Source organism: Schistocerca cancellata, chromosome 6 (genome assembly GCF_023864275.1).
Source record: "Schistocerca cancellata isolate TAMUIC-IGC-003103 chromosome 6, iqSchCanc2.1, whole genome shotgun sequence".
Classification (NCBI taxonomy): domain Eukaryota; kingdom Metazoa; phylum Arthropoda; class Insecta; order Orthoptera; family Acrididae; genus Schistocerca; species Schistocerca cancellata.
The window spans coordinates 577,456,714-577,482,146 of record NC_064631.1 but is presented as its reverse complement, the minus strand read 5'-3'; the positions used below and the strand labels follow the sequence as shown (position 1 = coordinate 577,482,146).

The 25,433-nt window shown below is 38.7% G+C and overlaps 1 protein-coding gene across 1 annotated transcript in view; it reads right to left on the bottom strand.

The window, feature by feature from the left end:
• LOC126190757 (EH domain-binding protein 1) overlaps positions 1-24,831 on the bottom strand; it is a 205,896-nt gene extending 181,065 nt beyond the window's left edge. The window contains 4 exon segments of the mRNA XM_049931272.1: positions 3,515-3,597; positions 4,830-5,011; positions 17,006-17,213; positions 24,384-24,831. Of these exon segments, the coding sequence (XP_049787229.1) occupies positions 3,515-3,597; positions 4,830-5,011; positions 17,006-17,213; positions 24,384-24,487 (577 nt within the window). The 5' untranslated portion in view covers positions 24,488-24,831.
• Between the last annotated feature and the right edge of the window lie 602 nt (positions 24,832-25,433).

Genomic DNA, 25,433 nt, shown 5'->3' with positions numbered 1-25,433 from the left:
ACCTCGATCAGAGAGGTAAGTTCGGATTTCTGCCTCAGTCAGACCATCAAGCACCCTAGTGTAAATAACACGATGGGAAGAATTCAGCATCCGATGGACCTCGACATGAACAGGATAGCCACAGAGGAGTGAAGCTGCAAGCAATAGTTGTGCTTGAGAATCAGTAGTAGTCTCCAAAAGCTAAGTGTCACTGCATAAATGAGAGCAGGGTTTTACAGAGCCAGCAACTGCATCAACACCTTTCCAAATAATAAACAGATGTACTGTAGCAAAGGACTGACTGTCTTCAATACATGAATCCACAAGGCGCTTTGGAGCAGCTCGGAGGGTCTTTGAATCATTAGCCTCATTCCATTTAAGTTTCGTAGCCACCGACTGAAGGTGATGGGCTCACTGTGAGAAAATCTCCCAAGATTGCCAGCATCTCCGATGGCGCGATCCTTCCAATTGGGGTCCCCCTCCGGAATGGGGCACACCCACCTTAAGTGACTGTTCAGTGACTGTTCACGCCTCAGGCCTCCTGAACACTTTACAGAGGGACCAGTCAGCAATTTGGGAAGGTAACGGCTCAGGCAATCACCCCTCCATGGGCCTGGCCTATACCAGGGGTACGCGCAAACCCTGCCTGTTGACCCGGGGCTGGGAATTACGCGTAACCCTGTCAACCTGTTACACATCAGATGCATGGGCCGATCTTTAGGAGCGCACAGGGAGGAAGAAAAAGAGGAACATCAAACGCTGAAGCGGAGGAAGGATAGGAGAAGGTGAACGAAGAAAGAAGAAAAGGACAGTGGAGAGTATTCTGATACTGACTACTGAAAATGCAGAATACATTTCCGAAAACAACCCAGACATTTTCCCCAAGGGGCGGGAGAAGGAACAGCAAGAGGATACACATGCAGCATGGAAGGGAAAAGATGCTGCAAAGGTTGGGCCCCGTGGTAGCCAAGCACAAACTCACCAAAGGGCAGCAATCCCCTGTGGAGCTAGATAATGTGTTTTAATAAATGAGTACAGATCCAGGGAAGCTATTTGACTATTATGACAGTTATTCATCATTTGGAAAGTATCAAGCAGTTGTTTTTAAAACTGTTGTAGAATCTCTCTGTGTGCTGAGGGTTACACTTGGCCAGCAGAACCCTGTACCTCAATTGTATTGACACTTATAAATATTTGGGCTAGAGTCAAGTCTAACTTATAAATGGCACGCGCGCGCACACACACACACACACACACACACACACACACACACACACACACACACACACACACACACACAGAGAGAGAGAGAGAGAGAGAGAGAGAGAGAGAGAGAGAGAGAGAGAGAGAGAGACCATAAATATGTCTTATTAACTGCCAGTATGTCGAATACATTATTACTGAACCTGGGGATTACATTCGTGGACTCACTCTTCTTCAATCATTATGTTTTACTCGGAAACGTCTGACTGAATGATAACTGGACTGCAAGTGACTGAATTTTTTAGAATTCAATTTCTCACATTTTATACAGATCAGATAATAGGACCATAACTACGCTACAAGAGGTGAAAGAAAAAGTACTGTGAAAAGAAAGAAATGAACAAACAAAGGAACCCATGAATTTACCACTGTCACATACAGACTCTGATCTCTCATCAGATAAAAATCCCATCACACTTTCAAAATTGTAAGAACAGATTTGCATCTGGTTTCAGTGTCACCTAGAGTGTATAATGAAGCACAACAGATCTAAAATATTAAAGTTTTCATGTAACATTTCTAATTCAAGCTATAGCATGCTCTTTGAATAAGGCATCAAAATATTTCATGGTGTCTCAAACACAATTTTAAATCTAATTTCTTTTGTATAATTAAACTTACAAAAGAGCAGGGACCTTTCACAATTTCAACATTTCTCCAAAAAGTGTGAACATAGTTTAGTCATCATTATTTCTGCAATACATATAAATTAATTTACTCATATGTACCTTTAATGAATGATATCTCAATAACACATGTAATCCAGTTAAACCCGTGATTTACCAAAACACGAACTACACAAACACATTCATACTAAAAAAAAAAATATATCAATATGCATTAGGAATCAATTTTACGACACACATTTATTAATTATTTCATATCTACATGGTGGCGCAGATAAAAGAAACCTGTGTAAGTATAAAGGAAATCCATTGAAATTACAGAAACGAAGAGCCGAAATGGACTTACCATTTATTTATAATGAAAAATACAGTGGAAAATATACTTATATAAGATGAAAATATACTTATATAAGATGCTGAAAATGACATCAGTACACAGCTATGAACATCTAAGAATATTCAGGGATACACCCTGTGTCAAGTTCAGATATCGATGGCAGTAGCTTTACGGCTGATGATGTCTTTCAGTTCCTCTACTGCATGTGGATTTGTCTCTTAGAGTGTCTCCAAAGAAAAAAAAAAAAAAAAGAAAAGAAAATCGCATGTTGTTAGATCTGGTGAACGTAGTGGCCATAAAAATTTGCTGACAGTTCATTACTCAATGAAGACATCATGGACTTGTTCCTAAGATGCGTCAGATGCATGGCATGTTTCCCCATCTTGCTGGAAGAAGCATTATTAGCTTTCATATTCAGTAAGGTGAGCAAAAAATTTAACGAAAATTTCCATATATGCAACCGTGTTGAAGGCAATGTAAAGAAAATATCAGTCCAATGATGCGAGTTCCTGCTATACTGCACGAAACGCCGATGTTTTCAATCATGGAGTGGTTGGTGACTCACAATGTTAGGATCTTTCATTGCCCAGTACCTCATGTTCTGTGAATTCATATGACCAGAAAAATTAAACCCCGCTTCATCACTCACAATGTAATGGAAAGAATCTAACAAACCATTGTTGTTGTTATTCAAAAGCTACATGCAATAATCTGTGTGTCTCTGACTGTCATCCTTCCTAATTGCTGCCCAGCCATCATACAACATGGCTTCAAATTAAGACTTTTCAATATCTGCTAGTAACTCTTGCTACCGACATGGGCCTGTTGGGCCAGTTTATGAGTAAACTTCTTTGGGTTTTGAATAACCCTACAGCGAATGTTTGCCATAACTTCTGGTGAGCAAACTGAAGGAATTCTTTGTCATTTTACATTTTGTATAGATCTTTAGGTGCACCAGTTTTTATTCAGGCTCTATCCTGATACCTGACCATGGAAATTTTGCGAGTTTCCTTAATAGAACTTGTTTTCACATGTGTCCACGATTTCATTTCTTTCTTCTATCAAGAAAGTCATTTTGCAGACTGCAAGGAGAAATGTCTACCTTCACTGACGAAATAAACTGAAATGTGAACAGAAGATTGCTAACAATCAATTATTGCTTAAATCTTTGGATTGTTGCAGCCGTTTTATTTCAGAAGCCAATATATATTGCATTTGCATTCATACGGAAGGCGGGCTACTTTTAACTGCGCCACCCGTACTGTTCCCTAAGAAATATTCCTATATCTACATTCCACTTCTAACTCACCTTCCTCCTCATCCTCAAAATCTTCAAGAGGTGCTATGTCACTCATACTCATCAGGCTCGCCATACTCTGCATATCTTCATCTCTGAATAGTATTAAAATATTGATCAATTATATTTTTCTCACGTATGGGCACTGAGATTATAAACACTTAACTGTATATGAAACACATAGTCAGTCTGTAACATTCATATTGCACAAAACTACAGTGATCACACACTGCAGCACAGGAAGGAAAGATGACATAATTGTTTCACCATTCTCGAGAAACAATGGATACAGCAAACTTAGTAGTGTAATAAAAGTTCTGTCATAATATGTTGTACTCACCACATACAGAAACACTTCGTGTGTCTACCTAGGTTGACATGTATGAAAACAGAAATGCATTACTTTGAATACTGTACAAATGTTACAGTTTGAATAAGTGTGGATGATCTGCCACTTTATCCATATACTAAAGATAGTTTTACAGTAGTGAACACAAAGCATTGTGTACATAATACAAAATCATGGAAGTTACTTATTATCAGAGATATTTCTCAGAACAGAATAGGAAACTAGTTGACTGTCCAATAAACATTCTTATAATTGCAGAGCTTATGAGCATGAAGGAATTCCAATTACTATAATTATAATAAATTGAGGATAAGCTGTCTTAAAACAAAGGTAGTACAGTGATTTGTGATATATTCAGAACAATATAGAACACATATCGATAAATTCTGTGAATGGGAGAACATTACACATGCTGCATGCAGTGAACAAAGACAATTAAAGAACTGTGAATTCTGAGAAAAGCATGTTTTCATTCCATTTTCTCATGCATACAAACAACACAAAACAAACATTACGAGAAAGAGAACAGCAACTTTCCATTCTCTTTCTCTATATAAGATGATGTAGACATTTGCTGCATGCTGGCATACGCCAAATTTCTCTAATACAAGGTTTCATTTTCAAACACATCTGCATAACATAATATTCACACAATGTCCAATGTGTATATGATCTCTTATTCCAGCTTGGAAATACTATACAGAAACAAGAAAAATTTCCAGTGTCCATTGTTTACATGTTGCAAATTAAATCATTACTCCTATTAACTCCATTTATTTTGCCTTCATATGCACAGGAAGTTAGAGAATGTGAGACAGAATTTTGGTACTATAATTTGCAGTGTTTATTTTGAAAAAATGGAAACATGTTGAATTATATGCTGGCACAACATGTGATGCTCTCATTTCACATGCAGTAAAACATACATTATCAAACAGTAAAGTAGCATGTGCCAGACACATTAATTCAAATACTTACGTGGCTTTCCCTTCCCGGACAAGAACACAAAATAGTGTTGCCTCCAACGTGGCACCAACAATTTTCTTAGTTACTGGTTTCAAAGTCATGTTCAAATGACTCTGCTTGGACTCTACACTGGCATATTTGCGCATGTTAATATTTGTTGCTGCCAACTGACGACGTTTGCCAGTTGCTGGAACCTTTACCAAGCAAAAAAGGGAAATAAAGTATGAAAATGGGACACCTGGTTGTGATATTCTGTATCTTTAATGCCTGGATCTTCTGTTGCTAATATACTAGACAATAAATCTGCTATTTCAGTGATACTCATGATATTTACACCACACACACACACACACACAGCAATATTTAAAATTTGTACAAAATTCACAACATTATACACAACATAAAAGTCCTATAAGCAAATATATAAATTTAAACTGTAAGTTGATCACAAAACAGTCTGTAAAAATTTTGTTGGACTGAGTCCCTCGAGACACAATAATTTAAATTTCATATGCACGCATCCTACCACATAATAAAATTGCAATCTGTCACTAACTAAACTAAGACTGTGCTCTCACCAGTGCATAAAACAATCAAGTAAAGAGTGTTTCACTGGATTCAGTGAGAGACAGACATGACAAAATGGCAGGTCTTTCCATCAAAACAGAACATGCATCCATAGCATGCTCCAAAGATAGGGACATGTCAGAACACAATCTTCTTCATGCCCAGATGGCACTATCCTTAGACCACTCTGCCAGCTTTGTGAAATGAAGCTGCTTAGTCCACATAACCAGCCACAGTGAGGTAAATGAGGGCCAGAGAAAGGACACTGTTACTGTCTGCATCTCATAATAGTCTTACGCAACTTATTGAGAAATGTCACATCCCTGCATGATCACAGAGTCAGATAGCAAGCAGGTTGCAACTATCTTCCCCTGCTACTGTAAATGGACGTGATGTCCACATTCTGCACAAATTCTGCATATTTTAAACAACATCATTATCATCATCATCATCTAGAGACAAGTGTTGGTTGCACTGCAGGATATATTGGGGAAATCACCAGCTGAGGAATTTCATACCTTAATCCTGTCTACTCAGCTGGAGCGACATAGGAATTGAGAGATTTTCTCCACTACAGATAGCCAGCTCATTAAAGACATATCCAGAGGATGCAATCAGGGAAAACAATTGCAGCCAAATGTTCCACCAGATGACAGCTATCTGTGTATCCAATTTAAAAATAACAGTGTTTTACTTAACTACTATAAAGATAAAACAATGTCTGGGTTACGAGACTTATGACATCTACATGCACATATAATAAATACTCCGCACACCCTGCACAGTGCAGTGAGGAACACTAGTTTGTACTACTGCTAGCCATTCCCTTTCCTTTTAAGTTGTAAGGAAAACAATTGCCTCTCTGAAAGTCCTAATCTCTCTTACTTTTTCCTTATGCTCTTTATATAAGATGAAAACAGAGACAAAAGGATCTTTTCATAGTCTCTCTCACGCGCAGTTCTTTAAATTTCCTCAATAGCATTTTGCAAAAAGATCATCATCTTCCCTCCAAGCATTCCCATTCCTCAACACCCTTGTACTGATCACATCAACCAGTAGCATATTTAGCTGCACACCTCTGAATTCTTTGTTGTCTACCTTTATTTAAACCTGGTGAGAATCCAAATACACCAGCAGTATTCAAGAATAGGTTGCAAAAGTGTTATGTAAATTGTCTCCTTTATAGCTGCACTGCATTTTCCCCAAAACTCTACCAATAAACTGTATTTGGTGATTCACCTTCTCTGCAAGTGATGTTATGTGATATTTTGGTGTCCTGTGCATGTGAGTTTTTGCACTCTTGTAAAGATAAGTTGTTTCTACTGTAATAACAGCTAATTTAGGACAAACTACTCATTAAATACTAGTATTAGTGTGCTTTTTAAGCTTACTGTTAGAGGTATCTTTACATATCATTCCAGAAAGAACTGAAAAAAAAATCATAATGTCGGGTTGTAGTCATACTTTTGTTTACATTTTTGTGCAGTTAACTTAAGGAATCCCATTATTTCTGCTCTTTTTCTTTCCATAAATTTAAGTACAGCATATCCACCATTATTAAGTTCATATTTCCAGACAGCAGTGTGAATCTTAAATTGTGAAATTTAAAATTTTCCCAGCAAATTAAATGTTCAAAGAGATTTCAGGATTGCAGCCAATCATCATAAACTTCATTCCATGATATTTCAACTGGACACCTGCCAGTCATCTTCAAGTGAGCCATCAAAGACTGACAAAGACTTTCTCCACTCCAACTTATATAGTGTGCTGATGCTACTATCACGCATGCATCAGAGTCACTGTGACAGAAGGGCCACACTGCCCAGCAAAAGCGCTGCCGCCAGGCAGTGTGGTCCTTCTGTCACCGTGACAATGACGCATGCACGGCAGTACTATGAGCAAGCTATATAAGGCAGAGCGGAGAACGTCTTCGATGGCTCACCTGAAGATGAGTGGCAGGTGTCCAATTGAAATATTGCAGAATGAAGTTTATGACGACTGGCTGTAATCCCGAAATCTCTTCGAACAAATCTTAAATTGTTTGATTCAGAAACTTTTGCATTAGTAGTTTGTTTACATACAATTCATACACTGAAGTTGCATTTCTACTGTGAATAAGTTAATTAAAAGCTACTGCATTTAAGTGAGTACCGAGTTCTTGTTGTAAGCGGAAATAATTGACTTTTTACATTATATCACATCTTAAGCGCTAACCATTTGACTAATTTTGCGGTACATAAATAACAAAACTTCATGTAGCATAAAGTATGTTAAGTGATTTAATTCTAGTTTTAAGCATGTAATCTGTGTTGCAATACACGATAAGTGTGGATGTTGCCACAAGATAGTCAGAGAGGGAGTGGTACGTGTAGATTGTAGAATGGAGTTTCACTTGGGTGACTGTAGTCAGGAAATGTATGTGGAACTCAATGAGGCTCTGCCATGGAACTATAAACTCTATAAAGACAATAGAATCACTGGAAGCACAGATTTGTGCCCTTCAGGCCAAATTAGAACACATGAAATTTGAACTAGATAGGGTGAAGGAGGGAAAAAGACAATGGGAACTGGATAAAGGTCAAAAGCAATAAGCAAAAACAGAACAGCTCTTCAACTTCAATCATCTACATTTGAGCTTACAGTATCGAATAAATTTGACTTTTTACCTGAAGTACGAGGGGAAGAGCCTCATCAGCTGCAGCTCATAGTAAGGTGCAGTGGACTTCTAGCAAAGAAACTGAGTGCAGTTTGGTACCAAATGAGGGTAGGAACAAAGGAGCCTTGCATCTAAGTAGCAGCCACGGGAGGAGCGTGGGCCAGATGACACAGGGCAAAACAGGGACAGGATGTCAGGTCACAAGTTCACTGCAGTTGACAAAAATATTGTATCTACTGAGGTCGAATTTGAGAGTGTCAGCGAGGTCATCCTGATATATATTAGAGGTCTACGTGAAATCAAGTTAATTGCTAGATGCTTTTACCATTCACTCGCTTCTGCTATCACAGTTTTAGAGTCATTCGAAGAAAGTCTATGGTCAGTAGTGCAGATATACCATGAACATGTAATATTAATTGGAAGTTACTATTAACAAGAATGTATACACCGGGATGTCTACTGATCCATAGCAAAGGGTACACACAGACAGTCTTGCAAAGTACTTTTGAACACATTTTCAGTAAACTGTCTTGAGCGGCTAGTTAGACAGCACATGCACATTGGCAACATTTTAGACACTGTAGCTACAAACGGGTCTGACCTTACCAACGGCAGCAGTATAGAGTCAGGGATTAGTGATCATATCATAGTTACTGTGGTTAAGTTAATAAACTAATCAAGAAGGCTAGGAGAACATCTCTGCTAGAAAGTGGAGATGAGCAGTTGTTAGCATCCCATTTAGACAATGAACTGATCTCACTTAGTTCCAGTATGATTGATGGATGGAAAAGATCCACCATGGTTTAACAACAAAATTCAGAAAATTCTGAGGAAGCAGAGGCTGTTGCACTCTCCATTCAAAAGAGAATGTGCAAATGTGCAAGGAAAAGTTAATAGACATTTGTGCGGCTCTAAAAAGATTGATGTGTGAAGCATACAACTACCACTGTCATACCTTAGAAAAAATTCTGCCACACTCGAGAAAATTCTGGTCCTACATTAAATCGCTAAGCAGATCTCAGGCTTCTACGCAGTCTCTCATTGACCAATCTGGTATGGCAGTAGACGACAGCAAAAGGAAAGCAAAAGTTTTAAATTTTGCATTTAAGAAATTGTTCATGCACAAGAACTGTACAAACATACTACCATTTGACTATCACACATGCTCCCATATGGAGGACATTGTAATAACTACCCCCGGCATAAAGAAACAACTGAAAGAGCTGAAAACAAATAAGTAACTAGGTTCAGATGGATCCCAACTCAGTTTTACAAAGCATATTCTATGGCACTGGCCCCTTATGTAGTTTGCTCTTATCGTGAATCCCTCACCCAACACAAGTTTCTCCAGGATCTAAGGAGTGTAAAAGAACAGACCAAAAAATTATTCTTTGAGATAGAAAAGTTTCTATCTACGAATCAGCACAGCTTCAGAAAGCAACAGCTGTGTGAAACTCCACATGTCCTTTTCTCACAATATATTCCAAACCACGGATGAAGGGCAATAAGCAGATTCCATATTTCTAGATTTACAAAAATCATTTGACACAGTGACCCACAGCTCACTGTTAATGATGATATGAGCATACAAAATAGGTTCCCAGATACGTGAGTGGCTCACACTCTTCTTAAGCAATATAATGCAGTATGTTGTCCTCAATTGCAAGTGTTCATCAGAGACGAGTGTATTATCAGGAGTGCCCCAGGAATGCATGATAAGAGTTCTGTTATTCTCTATATCTATAATGATCTGGCAGACAAGGTGAGCAGCAATCTGTGACTGTTTGCCGATGGTGCTGTGGTGTACAGGCAGGTGTCATTTCATTGGTGCAGGAAGATACAAGATGACAGACAAAATCTGTAGTTGGTATGATGAATAGCAGCTAGCTCTAAATGTAGAAAAATACAAGTTAATGCAAATTAGTAAGAAAAACAAATCCGTAATGTTCATAAACAGCCCTACCAGTGTGCTGCTCATCACAGTCATGTCGATTAAATATGTAGATGTAACATTGCAAAGCGATATGAAATGGAATGAGCATGTAAGAATTGATGTAGGGAAAGTGAGTTGTCGACTTCGGTTCATTGGGAGAAGTTTAAGTTTAGGAAAGTGGTTTACTCATAAGGCAAACCGCACATAGGATGTAGTGTGAATCATTATTGAATACTGCTGAATGTCTGGGATCTGCACCAGGTAGGATCGGAGGAAGACATCGAAGCAATTCAGAAGTGAGCTGCTAGATTTGTTATAAGTAGCTTTCAACAACACACAAGTATTACCCAGATTCTGCTGCCACCAAAATAGATGTCAAATAACCAAGGAGATAAGAGAATTTAAGACTCGTGCAGTGGCATATATACAGTTGTGTTTTTCTCGCTCTGTTTGCGAGTGGAACAGGAAAGGAAATGACTAGTAGTAGTGTACAGTGTGCTCTCCCCCACCTCCCATGCACTGTATGGTGGCATGTGGAGTATGTATGTAGATCTAGAAGCACAAGTATTGCGATGCCAAATGCTAGCGGTGGAAGAGAACATAAGGAACCTGTGCACATACTTTGGAAAAGAGGATCAGGTTACTGTAGCAGGTGGAGCCAACAAAAGTCTCGCTAAGGACAATAATCACAGCATTAGGGACGACCTACACAAAATAGAAGTAGAAGCTACACACAAATGTGAGTTTTGTGGACAATGTTATGACCATCCTTGGATTAACAGCACTGCTAGCCATGTGAACAATGAGTTGAGTGGACTGCTGCTGACTGAAATTCATATGAGTGCAGTGCTGCCTATACTAAATATGGCCTACGCCTGAACAGGAGACTGAAAGATAGATTGGATGAGCTTTTTGCACAAAATGTATGGGGGGCCATCATCACACAAAGCAAGATCCCTGTCGTTACTGGCAACATAGAAGTATCCTTTTTAGGTTAGAATCACGATTTAGGCATCCTTTTGAGAGAAGTCAAAATAACAAAAGTGCCCCACAAACACTTAATAATGCACAGAAAAGTAAGGTTAACTTATTTCACCCCGATATTAGAGGACTGAGTGATAAGATAGCTTCTGGTCTGTTTGAAAAATTTAGAGAGCTCTGAAAACAGACATCCTGTGCCTCCCTGAGCACTACATAACCACAGTGTTAGATAAACCACATGTAAAAGACTACACTCTAGCAGCTTACTCATACAGAACTAATACAGAAAAAGGAGGAGTTGTTACATATATTAAAACAGAACACAATTTCAAAAACACTGACACAAATAGATTTTGCAGTGATCAGCTCATACAAGCACATGCTTGTGAATTAATACTGAAAAATAGTTCACTATTAACTGTAACCGTATACAGATTCCCACTGGGGAATTTTGATCTGTTTATGAGGAATCAGGATTCCTTACTGTGCTACAAATCAAACAGCAGCAAGCAGTTAATAGTCTGTGATGATTTCACTGCAGATTTTCTACAGAATTCTGATATGAAAAGTGATCTGGAAACCATATTTGGATCCTAGAATTTGATCTTAGTAATTAACTTTTGCAGCACAGATGCATAACGCCAGTAGGAGCCAAATGGACACTGTTCTCTTTGGTAAAGCTCAGAGCAAGACAGTAACTCTTCACCACGTAACAAATGCTCTCTATGATGCGCAGTTAGTGAGGATGGATAAGATAGCGCCTTACAGAAAAGATGCTCCTCAGTGGATATCTGTTAGAATAATTAATGACTCCAGGACAATTTTTTTAAGACTAAGATACAAGAGATGACCAGGAATGAAATTTATAATGAACTAAATGCTAACATGAAATTTAATATATTTCATTATACTTTCATATCATTATTTAAAAACAGACTTCCAAATGCTAACAAGGACGGACATTAAACAGCCGCGTAAAGACTTTGGCTCACTAGAGTGATTAAAGTACCTTGTGAGAAGAAAAGTGAAACGTATCTGCTGCCAAAAACAAGTAGAGATCATGCAGTAGTTCCACACTACAAAAACTACTCAAAATGACTGAGAAAAGTTTTTAAACCTCAAGCAACATCTGCAAGTGTCAGAAATCAATAATTCTGACAAAAGACTTAAAACTATATGGAATGCAGTGAAATGGCAGACAGGAAGACAGGACAACTAGCCACTGAACAGGGAAACATCACTATCGAACTGAACAGAAGAGAGATAAATGTTGAGTCATAGGTAGCAAATATATTTAATAATCATTTCTTAAATACACTATGTGATCAAAAGTATCCAGACACCTGGCTGAAAATGACTTACAAGTTCGTGACACCCTCCATCAGTAATGCTGGAATTCAATATGGTGTTGGCTCACCCTTGCCTCAATGACAGCTTCCACTCTCATTGGCAAAGGTTCAATGAGATGCTGGAAGGTTTCTTGGGAAATGGCAGCCTATTCTTCACGAAGTGCTGCACTGAGGAGAGGTATCTATGTCGGTGAGTGAAGCCTGGCACAACGCCGGCGTTCCAAAACATCCCAAAAGTGTTCTACAGGATTCAGGTCAGGACACTGTGCACGCCAGTCCATTACAGGGGTGTTATTGTCATGTAACCACTCCGTCACAGGCCGTGCATTATAAACAGGTGCTCGATGATGTTGACAGATGCAATTGCCATCCCCAAATTGCTCTTCAACAGTGGGAAGCAAGAAGGTGCTTAAAACATCAATGTATGCCTGTGCTGTGATAGTGCCACGCTAAACAAGGGTGCAAGTCCCCTCCATGAAAAACATGACCGTACCATAACACTACCACCTCCGAATTTTACTGTTGGCACTACACACACTGGCAGATGACATTCACCGGGAATTCGCCATACCCACACCCTGCCATCAGATCGCCACATTATGTACCATGATTCGTCATTCCACACAACAGTTCTTCACTGTTCAATCATCCAACATTTATGCTTCTTACACCAGGCAAGGTGTCGTTTGGCATTTAATGGCACAATTTGTGCGTTATGAGCACCCGCTCAACCATGAAACCCAAGTTTTCTCACCTCCTGCCTAACTGACATAGTACTTACAGTGGATCCTGATGCAGTTTGGAATTTCTGTGCGATGGTCTGGATAGATGCCCGCCTATTACACATTACGACCCTCTTCAACTGTCGGCAGTCTCTGTCAGTCAACAGACGAAGTCGGCCTATACGCTTATGTGCTGTACGTGTCCCTTTACGTTTCCACTTCACTATCACATTGGAAACAGTGGACCTAGGGAGGTTTAGGAGTGCTGAAATGTCGTGTACATCACTTGATCACATTCAAAGTACGTGACTTCTGCGGAGCGCTCCATTCTGTTCTCTCACAATGTCTAATGACTACTGAGGTCACAGATATGGAGTACCTGGCAGTAGGTGGCAGCATAATGCACCTAATATGAAAAGCTTAGGTTTTTGGAGGTGTCCAGATACTTTTGATCACATAGTATATTTATTTGATCATGAAATTCATAGAAAAAAATCCACTGCAGTTCAAGAGGAACAATGATGTAAATAATTCTTTTGACTACTGCTTCACAGTATATTTATTAAATCATGAAATTTGTTGTAAATAATCCTCTGTAGTTCATGAGGAACAACAATGTAAATAATTACAATACCAGAATGAAAAATGGCATTCATTACTCCACATTAAGGCTGTCTTTAGCAAAAAAAAGGGGTGCACAATGCTGCAACTAATATTACTGATAACTTACACACTGATATAAAATGTCTGACAGACAGACAAGTAAAATTTGAAAACAAACTGAAAAGTTTCTCCTTGACAAATCCTTCTACTCCATGGAAGAATTTCTATTGTTGTAATGTGTAAAACGTAGTGGATAGGAGTTACTAACTCACATCTATAGATTTAATAAAAATAAATGTTCAGCAGGTAGCCATATTTACAAATTAATTTGCAATGTGTATGTAAAATGACTCAGTCCAGATCATTACGATTTATTGTGCAAATGAGCCACGGAAGATGAAACTAATGAACTGACTTGTCATTTTACAACAAGTAGGTACTGGGAGATGAAGAACCTTGCACAGGATAGAGTAGCATGGAGAGCTGCATCAAACCAGTCTCTGGACTGAAGATCACAACAACAACAACAACAACAACAACAACAACAACATGCCTAGGTATTTAATGGACGAGACTGAGTCAAGCAGAAATCCATAAATACACTAATTGGACATTACAATATACTACTTCTAGCCATCTGCAGCACCCACATTTAAATCAAAACTGCCATTCATCACACTCAATATAAATTCTGTTCATGTCATCCTGAATCCCTCCACAGTCACAACTGAAACATCAGCAAACAATCACAGATTGCAGCTCACTCTATCCAAGGAGACACTGCCCTATCAAACTATCCACACTAGCCTATCCTGTGCAAATATGTCCATCTTCGAATGACGACTATATTCTACATCTATTTTAACCTGCTTACTGTACTCTTGCCTAGGTATCCCCCTACAGTTTTTACTCCCTCCACCCTGGCCCACCCCGTTAGTCCTTGGTGCCTCAGGATATCACTGATCCCTTCTTTTCACCAAGTTGTTCAATAAATTTCTTTTCTCCCCAATTCTATTCAGTACTTTCTCATTAGTTATGCAATCTACCAAATTACTCTTCAGCATCTTCTGTAATATTACCATTTGTGTAATGAAAACATTTCTTTTATTATAAGTTGGTCCACAGCTATCAGGCACATGGTATAATAAACAGTAGTTGATGCGCCTTGGTACCATTATACATTTTGTAACACCCCTTGGAGGCAAAGATGTCTTCTTGTTCCGCACTCTGCAGAATTATCTCAGCAGTATGCAAATGTTTCGTTTCACGTACAACTGGAAACATTACATCTACATGCAGCAACCACTTTTGATTAGATGTATTGTAGCTTGTTCCAGGTGTTTTCAAAGTGGAGTGCTATAGACATCCATTACTACGCTATATGAAATATTTTTGTATCTGACTTTTTGTAGGTATCTGACGATGGATAAATTCTGAAATGCATCATATGAGCAATAACATCATTCCTTGCCCAATGTTTATTGATTTTATCATTGCAACCCAGTCAGTTTGAATACAGAACTACTGATGGTTTAAATCAGCTCCATTCCATTACTCTTGTTTTACTTTTGTTGATGTTCATCTCATATCCCATTGCTGACACACTATGTATTCCATCCATTCAACCTATCTTCCAAGTCCTTTGCTGTCTGAGATATGATTACAATGTCATTGGCATATCTTGAAGTTATAATTTCTTCTTCCTGGACATCTACTTCCTTTCCAAATTCATCCTTGGTTTCCTTTATTGCTTGTTCAATGTACAGATTGAATAATAAGAGCAATAGACTGCATCACTCCATTCCCAACCACAGTCATGTCCTTTGAATCATAAGTGCAGACACATTTGTGTACATGTAGGAAATAATTTTTCCCTCCCTGAATTTTATACTTACTACCTTCAGAATTTCAAAAAGTGTATTCTGCTAAAATTGTCAAAAACTTTCTGTAAATCTACGAATGAAAAATATGGGAAGTATCCTTACTTCAACCCATCTTCTAAGACTAGGCACAATGTACAATGAATAGCCACACAGAAGAAAGTAGTATCTAACAACTGAATGGTTTCGCAAATAAGAAGTAATGGAAATTTAAAAAGATTCAGAAAAATAAAAAAAAGCAAATTGCAACATTTGGTTAAATGATACTTCAGAAGCTGTACTCAACTAACTAAAATCACCCCAGAAGTAGAAGCACAGCAACAAGGAATACAGGCTTCAAATAAAGCCAAGTAGAAATGTACTTACTGTGTAACCTTGTAAGGACTCAGAGTAAGCACAGCTTAACATTTAATTAAATTCAATCCTTTATGAATTGGTGAGGAATTTAAATTAAGAAAGATGAAACATAGCCAATTATTTTACAATGCTGAAACTTTTTAATAATTCGATCATTAGTGTGACAATTATCACGGTACAATTGTCAAAACAGGCTGCAGCATTAAGCTTGGCTGTTGCTGCAGTTCACTATAACTCAGTCACTAACACTACTTGTAATGTCAACCAACCCCTGATGACAGACAATATGAATTCATAACTGTTCTGACAGCTAGCTACCTTTTGAATTTTGTGAAGTGTTGCATCTGTTGTGTCAGAATTTAATGTACACAGCCGCAAAACTCCTCACTGTTGTAATCAGTAGAGGAAGTTCTATCTAGTTACAGAATCCTAAAAAGGCAAATTTCCTCACTTCGTTGTAAAACAAATTTCATGTCATAAACAAAGGGAAGGATTTATATAATTGTCAAATAATTCATTTACTCATGATTAGTTCAAAAGAGAGCCTCATTTCTTTTCACGTTTTGCAGATAATGCCATTATTTCCATTACTTTCTGAAACTGTTTCTTCTCTCTAGTGAAATGATTGGAACCGAAAAGGACAGAAAATCTCTCTGTTCTCTAATAAAGTGCGTGGACGACTGGTTAGACACTGCTGTAACAGCTCTCGTGTTTTCGTTCCATTCTTTATTCTGCCTTCTGTCTCATATTACAACATCCCTGAGCTGATTAAACTGTAGGTGAATGGGAAGGGATTCTGAAGTAACTTTACCCACTCTGCATATCTACCACTTATGCTTATAGCCATCTGCAACTAAAGACTTATGCAGATTGTTATTTGCAAGCACAGCAGTAAATAAAACAAAGAAACTGAACATAACTGAGTCTTCAATAAATATCATATTATTACTGAACATACCATTAACACTACAGTTAATTATGAAGGTCAACAAAACAAGTATCACAGCACTGTCAGCCAAGTATTTTCATAATGGTACTGTGTATCATTTCTTGAACACAGCGTTCTTCATTTTTTATTTATTTGTTGGTACCAAGGGTAGCAATTAGTGAAGAAATTTGTAATACTACAGTAAAGCTTACATCTTCAACTAGAAAAGTCCAGTCCTTGTCTTCCAGTTCCTGTGTTCTTGGATCTTTGAATAATGTTACTGTAATTTCTTTATTCTCTGGAACTGCCCAGACGACAACACCACGTAGTGGATCTTTCATGGTTGGTTCCCACGCCAAGGGCTCTGTTACAACACGTCGACTTCGGCGAGTCCATACAACACTTAATTTTGTTGGCTTCCTGAAAGAAAAAATTTCATTGTTATGGGTCTATTATCATCTGTTAATTTAATTTCTCCCAGAAAAAGACTCATCATTAATTCATTGTGTTGTGAAGAACTTTCAGGACTATGAAGTAAATCAAGGAATACATTAATAAGAGAACAGCAACTCTCTCAGTTTTAATTTGTACACTGTATTAACAAAGATCTTTACTACTCTGCTTATACCAACTACATTTAACCCACTTAATAACAAAAATTTAAAGTGGATTTATTTGCCTGTAAATGATGGTGGTGGTTTACATCATATCAATACATATGTAATGATGTAAATGATTTGCGTGCATCTAAAGCACATATAAGCAATATGATACGACTTTCTTTGTTCGCCGTCACATTTTAAAAAACAAAAATAGTTTTTGATTGCCTACAAAGTAATTTGTTTTACAGAAAGCTTTTACTTTCAACGAACGCTGCACCACAATGCAATCCCCTTGTGTCACATGGTACATTATTGAAAAATATTTAAGCAACAGGTTAACAATTTGTTTCGACTTTACTTAGCCTAGGCCAAGGTATGTCCAGTAATTTCCAGTTTATGGTCCCATAAGAATGCACATCTGATCTAATTTCATATTTCTGGCTATTCTGTTTGGCACATACAAGCAGCCAACTTGGAGTATGTATAGACTGGAAGCTATAAGCATTTTGTGTTCAAATAAGTATTTACTGAAATCATTTATGTTACTTAAATGAAAAATAAACCTAATGACTATTCTATATTTACAAACAGAAAACTGCTGCTTCCCCTGTTATATTAAATACCTTATATTTATTTGCTATTGTTATTTAAATATAGGCTATACTTTTATATCAGCATTTATCACATAAAATAAATACCTACACTCATGGATGTTTATAATATATTAACACTTATTTGTTGCTTTAAAATGAACATTGCCATTTAGCACGTAGATAATAGAAATGTTTAATCCTTTGATCTAGATAATTAGATAATTTAACATAATTGTATAGCTAAACAATCTACTCACCAAGAGGCGGCAGGAGAACATACATATAAAAAGGTGTTTCTGGAGCCAGTGGCTCCTTCTTCTGGTAGGAGGGTGGAAGGGAAAGAAACAAGGGTGAAGGAAAAGGCCTGGAATTCAGAAAAGTCACTCAAAGCCTGGGCTAAGAAGGACCAATAATTAGTAGGAGTTACTAATGAAGTATGTACTTACTATTCTTTCAAACTGGCAGAATTATAAATTTCTTTCTTTAGGTTACATGGAAGTGCTCTGAATTCCATTAACCCCATCTCCTTCACGAACCACGGTGGGATTGCTTGTGTGCCTCATCAACACAGATAAATTGTGAACAGATGCAACCACACCAGAGTGGTACCTGGAGGCAGGCCAGACTAAATACAGTACCTGAAGGGGAAATACGGAAGCATCCAATCCCGCCCGTCTGCTTCGACCCATGACGTCACAAATATGGCGGAAACGACCATAAACCACGATTCCAATATGGCGCATATAAAGTCATTACATACACATTATAAAGACGAAAACACATCAAAAAACCAACACATTCACGTTCCACAAAAAGCCTAATGACACTAACGGGGCATGCAGGGGAAATTGGGGGTTTTTGGGTGGGGACAAACTCAATATAAACAAATTTAGACACCCACCACCACACAAAACCACGCAAAATGATGAAAAAAACCGACATCACGAAACTCCCCAAATTCCACTAAACACAATATCATATGGAATCGGACACTTCCCTTGAGCTATACAGCTCAACAGCAGTTCCTGATCCCATAAATCGAGATCGAACACTTCCCTTGACCTATATAGCTCAACAGCAGCTCCCAATCCCATAAATTGTGATCGAATACTTCCCTTGACCTATACAGCTCAACAGCAGCTCCCGATCCCATAAATTAGGATCAAACACTTCCCTTGACCTATATAGCTCAAAAATATCTCCTGATACCAATACCAACATTCACAGCCACACATTGTAATAAAACACTTCCCTCGACCCCAACACACAACACATACACCAAAAACAAAAAAATAACACCTTACCACAAATACGTTCCGGCACCACAAACTAGGTTGCCCACCACAATCCCACACAGGCACGCACGCACACACCAACAAAAAAATACTCAACCAAAAGAAAGACCAGACCCCCCCCCCCAAGCAACCCAACCTCCCCCCTAACCCCAAAATAAAAAACCCACAAACAAAAACCAAATGCAACATTAAAAAAATCTCAGTCACACACTACAACTCAACAAAATAGATCCTTCACAACTAAAACACAAACCAACCCCCCCCCCCCCCCCCACAAACACTCTAACACGAAATTAGCCACCCACCCCACCCTGAGCTGCAGCCACCCACCCTCACTAACCACTTTCGGCCTATACATTTTACTAACAGGCCTTAAAAAAACACGAAAAACACAATAGCCCTCAGGGACACTCTTCCGCCAATAGTACTCATCTACATGAGACTGAAGGTTGGAAGAGTGTGTCTTCCTCCTCCCAAGAACTGACTTAACAGCCCCCCCAACATCCCCTCTATTGTATTTCCGCAAGCCCCCGTCCCATAATTTTTGAACTCTAAGCTATGGTTAATGACTAAATGATTGAATCCCCCTCCCACCCAAACCCCTATATGAAGAAAATGCATCTGAAACCACTGTGGACCCCGGTTTTATGTACTCCTCAATTAACCCCACTAATTCCATCTTAGACCTCCCTTCCACAACCCTAAAAACACATTCAGAACACCCACCCCCCAGAACAACAGCCTCCCACACCCAGACACCAACCACAGACTTACCCCTCCCATACTTCCTTTTTCGAAACTGCAACTCTTCCACCTCCACAACAACCCCATGCCCCCCCCCCCCCCAACTTACCCTTGTACTTAATTAACCCAGAACACACTTCACAGCAAAAAGAAAACCAATCAAGCACACTCCTGTCACTCTCACCAGTCTCACGCGCGCAAAAACTGTGTGGGGATCTATAACAAAAATAATAGGTCACCAGTACAATCTCACGCATGCCCAACCTAGACTTCTCGAACCAGGAACCACACCATATGGAACGCCAAATGTCATCCTTTCGACAGTGCCACATATAACAGTCCGTGGTCCGAGACGCCGGAACTTTAGCCAACTTCATTTCTTCGCCACAAATGGAGCACTTCACGATCTCAGCAATTAAACCAAACAGCTGTAAAAACTTTGTAAGTTCCAAAGCAGCGTTTCCCAACATTTCCCGCATATGCGTACTATTAATTTTATCTTTCGTACCCATTCCCGAACAAAAACAACAACTGATTAATTTACTAAAATTACCTCACGACCTACAGGGAACGGCACTAAATTAACCTTCACACAAAACCACTAAATCGTTAACTCACTGAAACAAATTCCACTGCAAACACAGCCAACACTCGAACAATTCTGTATAATGAGCAAGACCAAACTGAGCACATGACACCACACGAATGAAAGCCCTAAACATACCACCAGAGCACAACAAACCACAACACGACGACATCTACAAACATGCCACACTCACAAACCAAACTCCGCGCCGTCATGACGTCACACACAACAACAACCTTACGTCACGGGTCAAAGCTGACGTGTGGGATCAGACACTTCTGACGACCCCCTGAAGGGTTGCAACAGCCTTTTGAGTAGCTGTATGGGCAACAGTGATGACAGACTGACCTGGCCTTGTTACATTAGCCAACAAGGCCTTCCTATGTGTAGTAAGGCAGGAGAATGCAGTAACAGAGTCATGCAGATTGTGCCTGAAGCTACATGTGTAGTGATGTCTGTTAAAAAAATCTATAAATGAGTTGAGTAGAAACTTTGCCTAGAAAACCAGACATTCTGTAGTAACAATATGTTTGTAACATGTTGAACGTGAGCTGTAAGCTGTATGGGGATGGCTGTTTACATCCTTCTGATAGGAACAAGCAAAAAACTATATGATAGTTTCTATTGCTATTATTTTTTAAATCTATATCAATAATTTGTTTTCTGTAAGTACAGAGGGAGAGGTTAGGTGGGGGGAGGCAACTGCCATTTGTGTGTATGGGAAAAAGAAGAGAAATTGGTGGGTAGACAAATAGTGGTATTAGTAGTTTATTTATCAGCTATGTTAGAAGTGTTTTTGTTGTGCCTTCAACCTTAAGACTGGTTTGATGTAAGCGTCCACTCTGGTCTATCTTCTACAAGCCTCTTCATTTCTGCATAATCACTGCAACCTACATTCATTTCAACTATCTTACTGTAGTCAAGTCAGCCTCTTACACTTTGAAATAAAATTATGAGCAGTTGCTGCTGTGGGGCATGTACCGAAAGATGCTCTAGACAATGAAGTTCTGTTATAGCACCACTCCACATAATATGCTTTGGAGCTCCATTACCAGTGAAATTTACATATTTGAAGCCCTTTAGTTTTTCAATATGGTGCAGACATTAACACTATGCTTCGCTACCGGTCAATTTGTTCCCACAACCAGACAATATACTTTCACACTCACTGGCTTTGCCAACTCACAAACTATCACCCAAATTGTCACTTCCCAACCTAAACTAGACCTCAGACTGCACTACATCTACATCTATACTCTGAAAACCACCGTCAGTTGCATGGCAGAGGGTATTTTCCATTGTACCATTAGTAGAGTTTCTTCCTGTCCCATTCATGTAAGGAGTGTGGGAAGAATCCCATGGTCCCTATGTGAGCAATATGTAGGGAGTTGTAGCATGTTCCTATAGCCATGAATTAAAGCCGGTTCTTTAAACTTTGTTAACAGATTTTCTTGGCATAGTTCAAGAGTCTTTCAGTTCAGTTCCTGGAATCCATGCACGTTGTCATTGAGGAGATCATTCTGTTTGAGATATCTCATTCTGTTTGTGCTTAGAATATGTTCTAAGATTCTACAACAAATTGACGTCAAGGGTATTGGATGGTCGTTAGTGGATAACTTCTACTACCCTTCTTGCAGACAGATGTGACCTCTGCTTTTTTCCATGAACAGGACACAGCATTTTGTTTGAGGGATCTCAGCCATAAATTTGGTCTAAGAATCTTATAGGGATTCCATCGAGCCCTAGACCTTTGTCCAACTTTAACGATTTCAGCTGTTTCTCATCACTGCCGACACTAACACTCATTTCATTCATCTTTTCAGTGGTACGAGGATTAACTTGGGGCAGTTCACCTGGGTTTTCCTTTGTTAAGGAACATTTGAAAGCAGAGTTAAGCATTTCAGCTTTTGCTTTGCTACCCTCAATTTCAGTTCCTGTCTCATTTGCTAAGAGCTGGATAGGCCTACTAACTTTTGATCTGCTAACAGCCTTTACATACAAGCCAGAATTTCTTTGGGTTTCGTGGAATATCATTTGAGAATATTCTGCTACAATAGTCACTGAAGGCATTACAGATCAGTCTGTCACCACAAATAAGTATTCAAGGCATGGAAGAGAGGGGGGGGGGGGTGTTTAGAAGATGAATGTCTTCTGAACATACAGCAAAGCACGCACACTTCAACACCACTGAAGAGTCATTCCCCACCATTGATCCACCTTTCTGCTTAAGGAGGAAGAACTATCAGTCCCAACAGTTAAGAAGGGGTCAACTTTACATTCATGTGCGCATACTGCTGTTGAAAGTACTAAACATTTTGACTTTGGAAGGTATAAATCCACTTCATTAAGGTGTTTAACCCTGTAACTTGGAAAAAAAATAGTGAAAGGAATAGTTTTTTAGATAGGCAAACATACAAAATGTTACTACTTCTGCAGTGTTATGAAAGTACTCTGCAAATCAAATTACTCTCTTATAATGTGAAATGGGTTTACAAACAACTAACTATACAAATATCTTTGAGATAATTTCCCATACATGAGCCACACTGAAGATGATAATTTATTTAGATTTGTAAGGAGCTGGCTGTGTGAGTAGAAAGGTGTTTCAATCAATGAATAAATTTGAGGACAATGTATATGCTAACAGCATGGAGGTTGCACTTTTCGTACACACCAGATGAATACTGGAACTGAAGCTACCCATATAGCCTTCACTATCAACTTTATTATATATCCAGATGATCCAAACCAACACACTAAACACCTGAAGTACTCCAGATACACACTTATCCTCTTTTCATCATTAAGCAACTTTTCCTAAAGTCATCATCTAGGTGCCGTGAAGCGTACACCAACACTGTGGAACTATGTCAGGAAGTCATATCACAGCCTTTGAGTCCTTTACTAACACATGCAAACAAAGAACAGCTAAGCCTCAAACTGAAGTAACACTGACAGAAAAAACATGAACATCACATATTCTGTTCCAACAGCCCACAGGTGTACTGCCAGTTCATAGTGTGCAACAGACTCGCTGGACACTATGAACCATCAATACACCCATGAACTGTTCGATCAACAAATATGCCACAAGACAATGAAGAATCCCTTGTTTTTAGACTGAAATTGAAAACGATCAGCAGCGGTATGTATTTTGTGTTAAAAGTATGACCAGATGAAACTTCGAAAAATGATGCAAGTGAATTACTGAAGACTCAACATTGCTGCACCATCACAGCAAGTCAAGCGCATATCAAGGCAATGCACGAATTGGCAGAATACATCAAGCACCTCTGAAATATATCTCTGTGAAAAAAAAGTTAAGACATCAAACACTCTAAGTAAGTTTCCAATGCTGGTTATTTAATGGAGTCCATAGCATACACAAATTGTTCATGGGTAGAGCATCGTCATAAATAGAGGACAATAATGTTCGTCGTTTCATCGCATTACATATCACTGAATTTTAGTCAAAGCATTGGTGTCCAAACTAAAATATGCAAAACCTATTTGATGGTCGGTCATGGATTTGATTATTTGGCGATTCATATACACTACACTTTTAAACTGTCATTTGATTTGGCACATTTAATTTTTGGCACGTCAAACCATAAAACTCCTCATTATGTGCACAATCATAACAAACACGCGAAGCGTATATATGGGACGCTGAAAGATCGAAAGAAATTTACTGAATGAATTTGGAAGTATTAAAATGACAGGAGAATATATAATCGCAAAAGTTATATTATTCCAACAGGTTAACTCACCATTTCGAAGTAGTCTCTAACGTTAGCTGGTGATAGGAAATAGTAAACTGAAATTTTGCTGCTCTCTTGTTAACTCGCTGCAGTCTTTTCCACACAGAAGTCATGTTTATAAATACAGTCCTCTCATCCTCGACATGCCAATGTACATCGCACTTCCCAGTGAATCACCCAAACGAAGAGTGAAGCACTGTGATAACTATTCAGCGTCTTTTTTCCCTTTCTCGTAGTGTCTTACTTACTCCCAAAAAAAAACAAAACAAAAAGAAAAATTTCTAAGTTGTTGATTCTGCAAAATGCATTTCCTTGGATTAGATGACAGTGTCTTGACAACAAACTACGCACATTTCGTAACACGGCCTGTCTTTCAATATCAAGTTAAAAATACAACACACGGATAAACAAGGCACAGTAACTCACGCCCACAAACTTCCTCCCTCATCGCACACTCGCTTCCCTTCTGTGTCAAACACGTCCTTGGTTCCCTGGGTTCTTGCACTTTCATCGATAATCGGGACTTCTATGACAATCGGTTTTCGCACTCGATAACGTGATAGCTTCGTTGCAAGATAATATCGAAAATTTTCTGCGTAGCTTCGTATTTCATAACTTTCCACGTATCGGTAAATAGATGTCGCGACATTGAAAGTCATTTTTCAATCCTTTCACTTTGTCATCTGTAGAGCCGCTATCTAGAGATGTTAAACATCCATGGCACAAGATACGCTCTTTGTGGAGAGGCATAATTTCAATAGAAATGAATCACTTAAATACGAGTTTTCAGAAAGTTTGTTGACAATTCCTATGTTGACGTCTGAGTTCTCTAGGTCTTATGTTTCATACGGACCCGCTTCTAGTGATTTTACAGTTGATGGCACGTTAAACCCTTGTCTTACATCATTCCATATGCAGTGCTCGGCAGAAGTAGTCTTTCGTTGAATACATAGCAGACCATAGTTTAGGCAGAAAGAAGAGAAGCTATAACGCAAGTATTACGATTTAACTATCTATTCATTGTATAACTGCCTTTTATTTCCAAGTCCATTACTAACA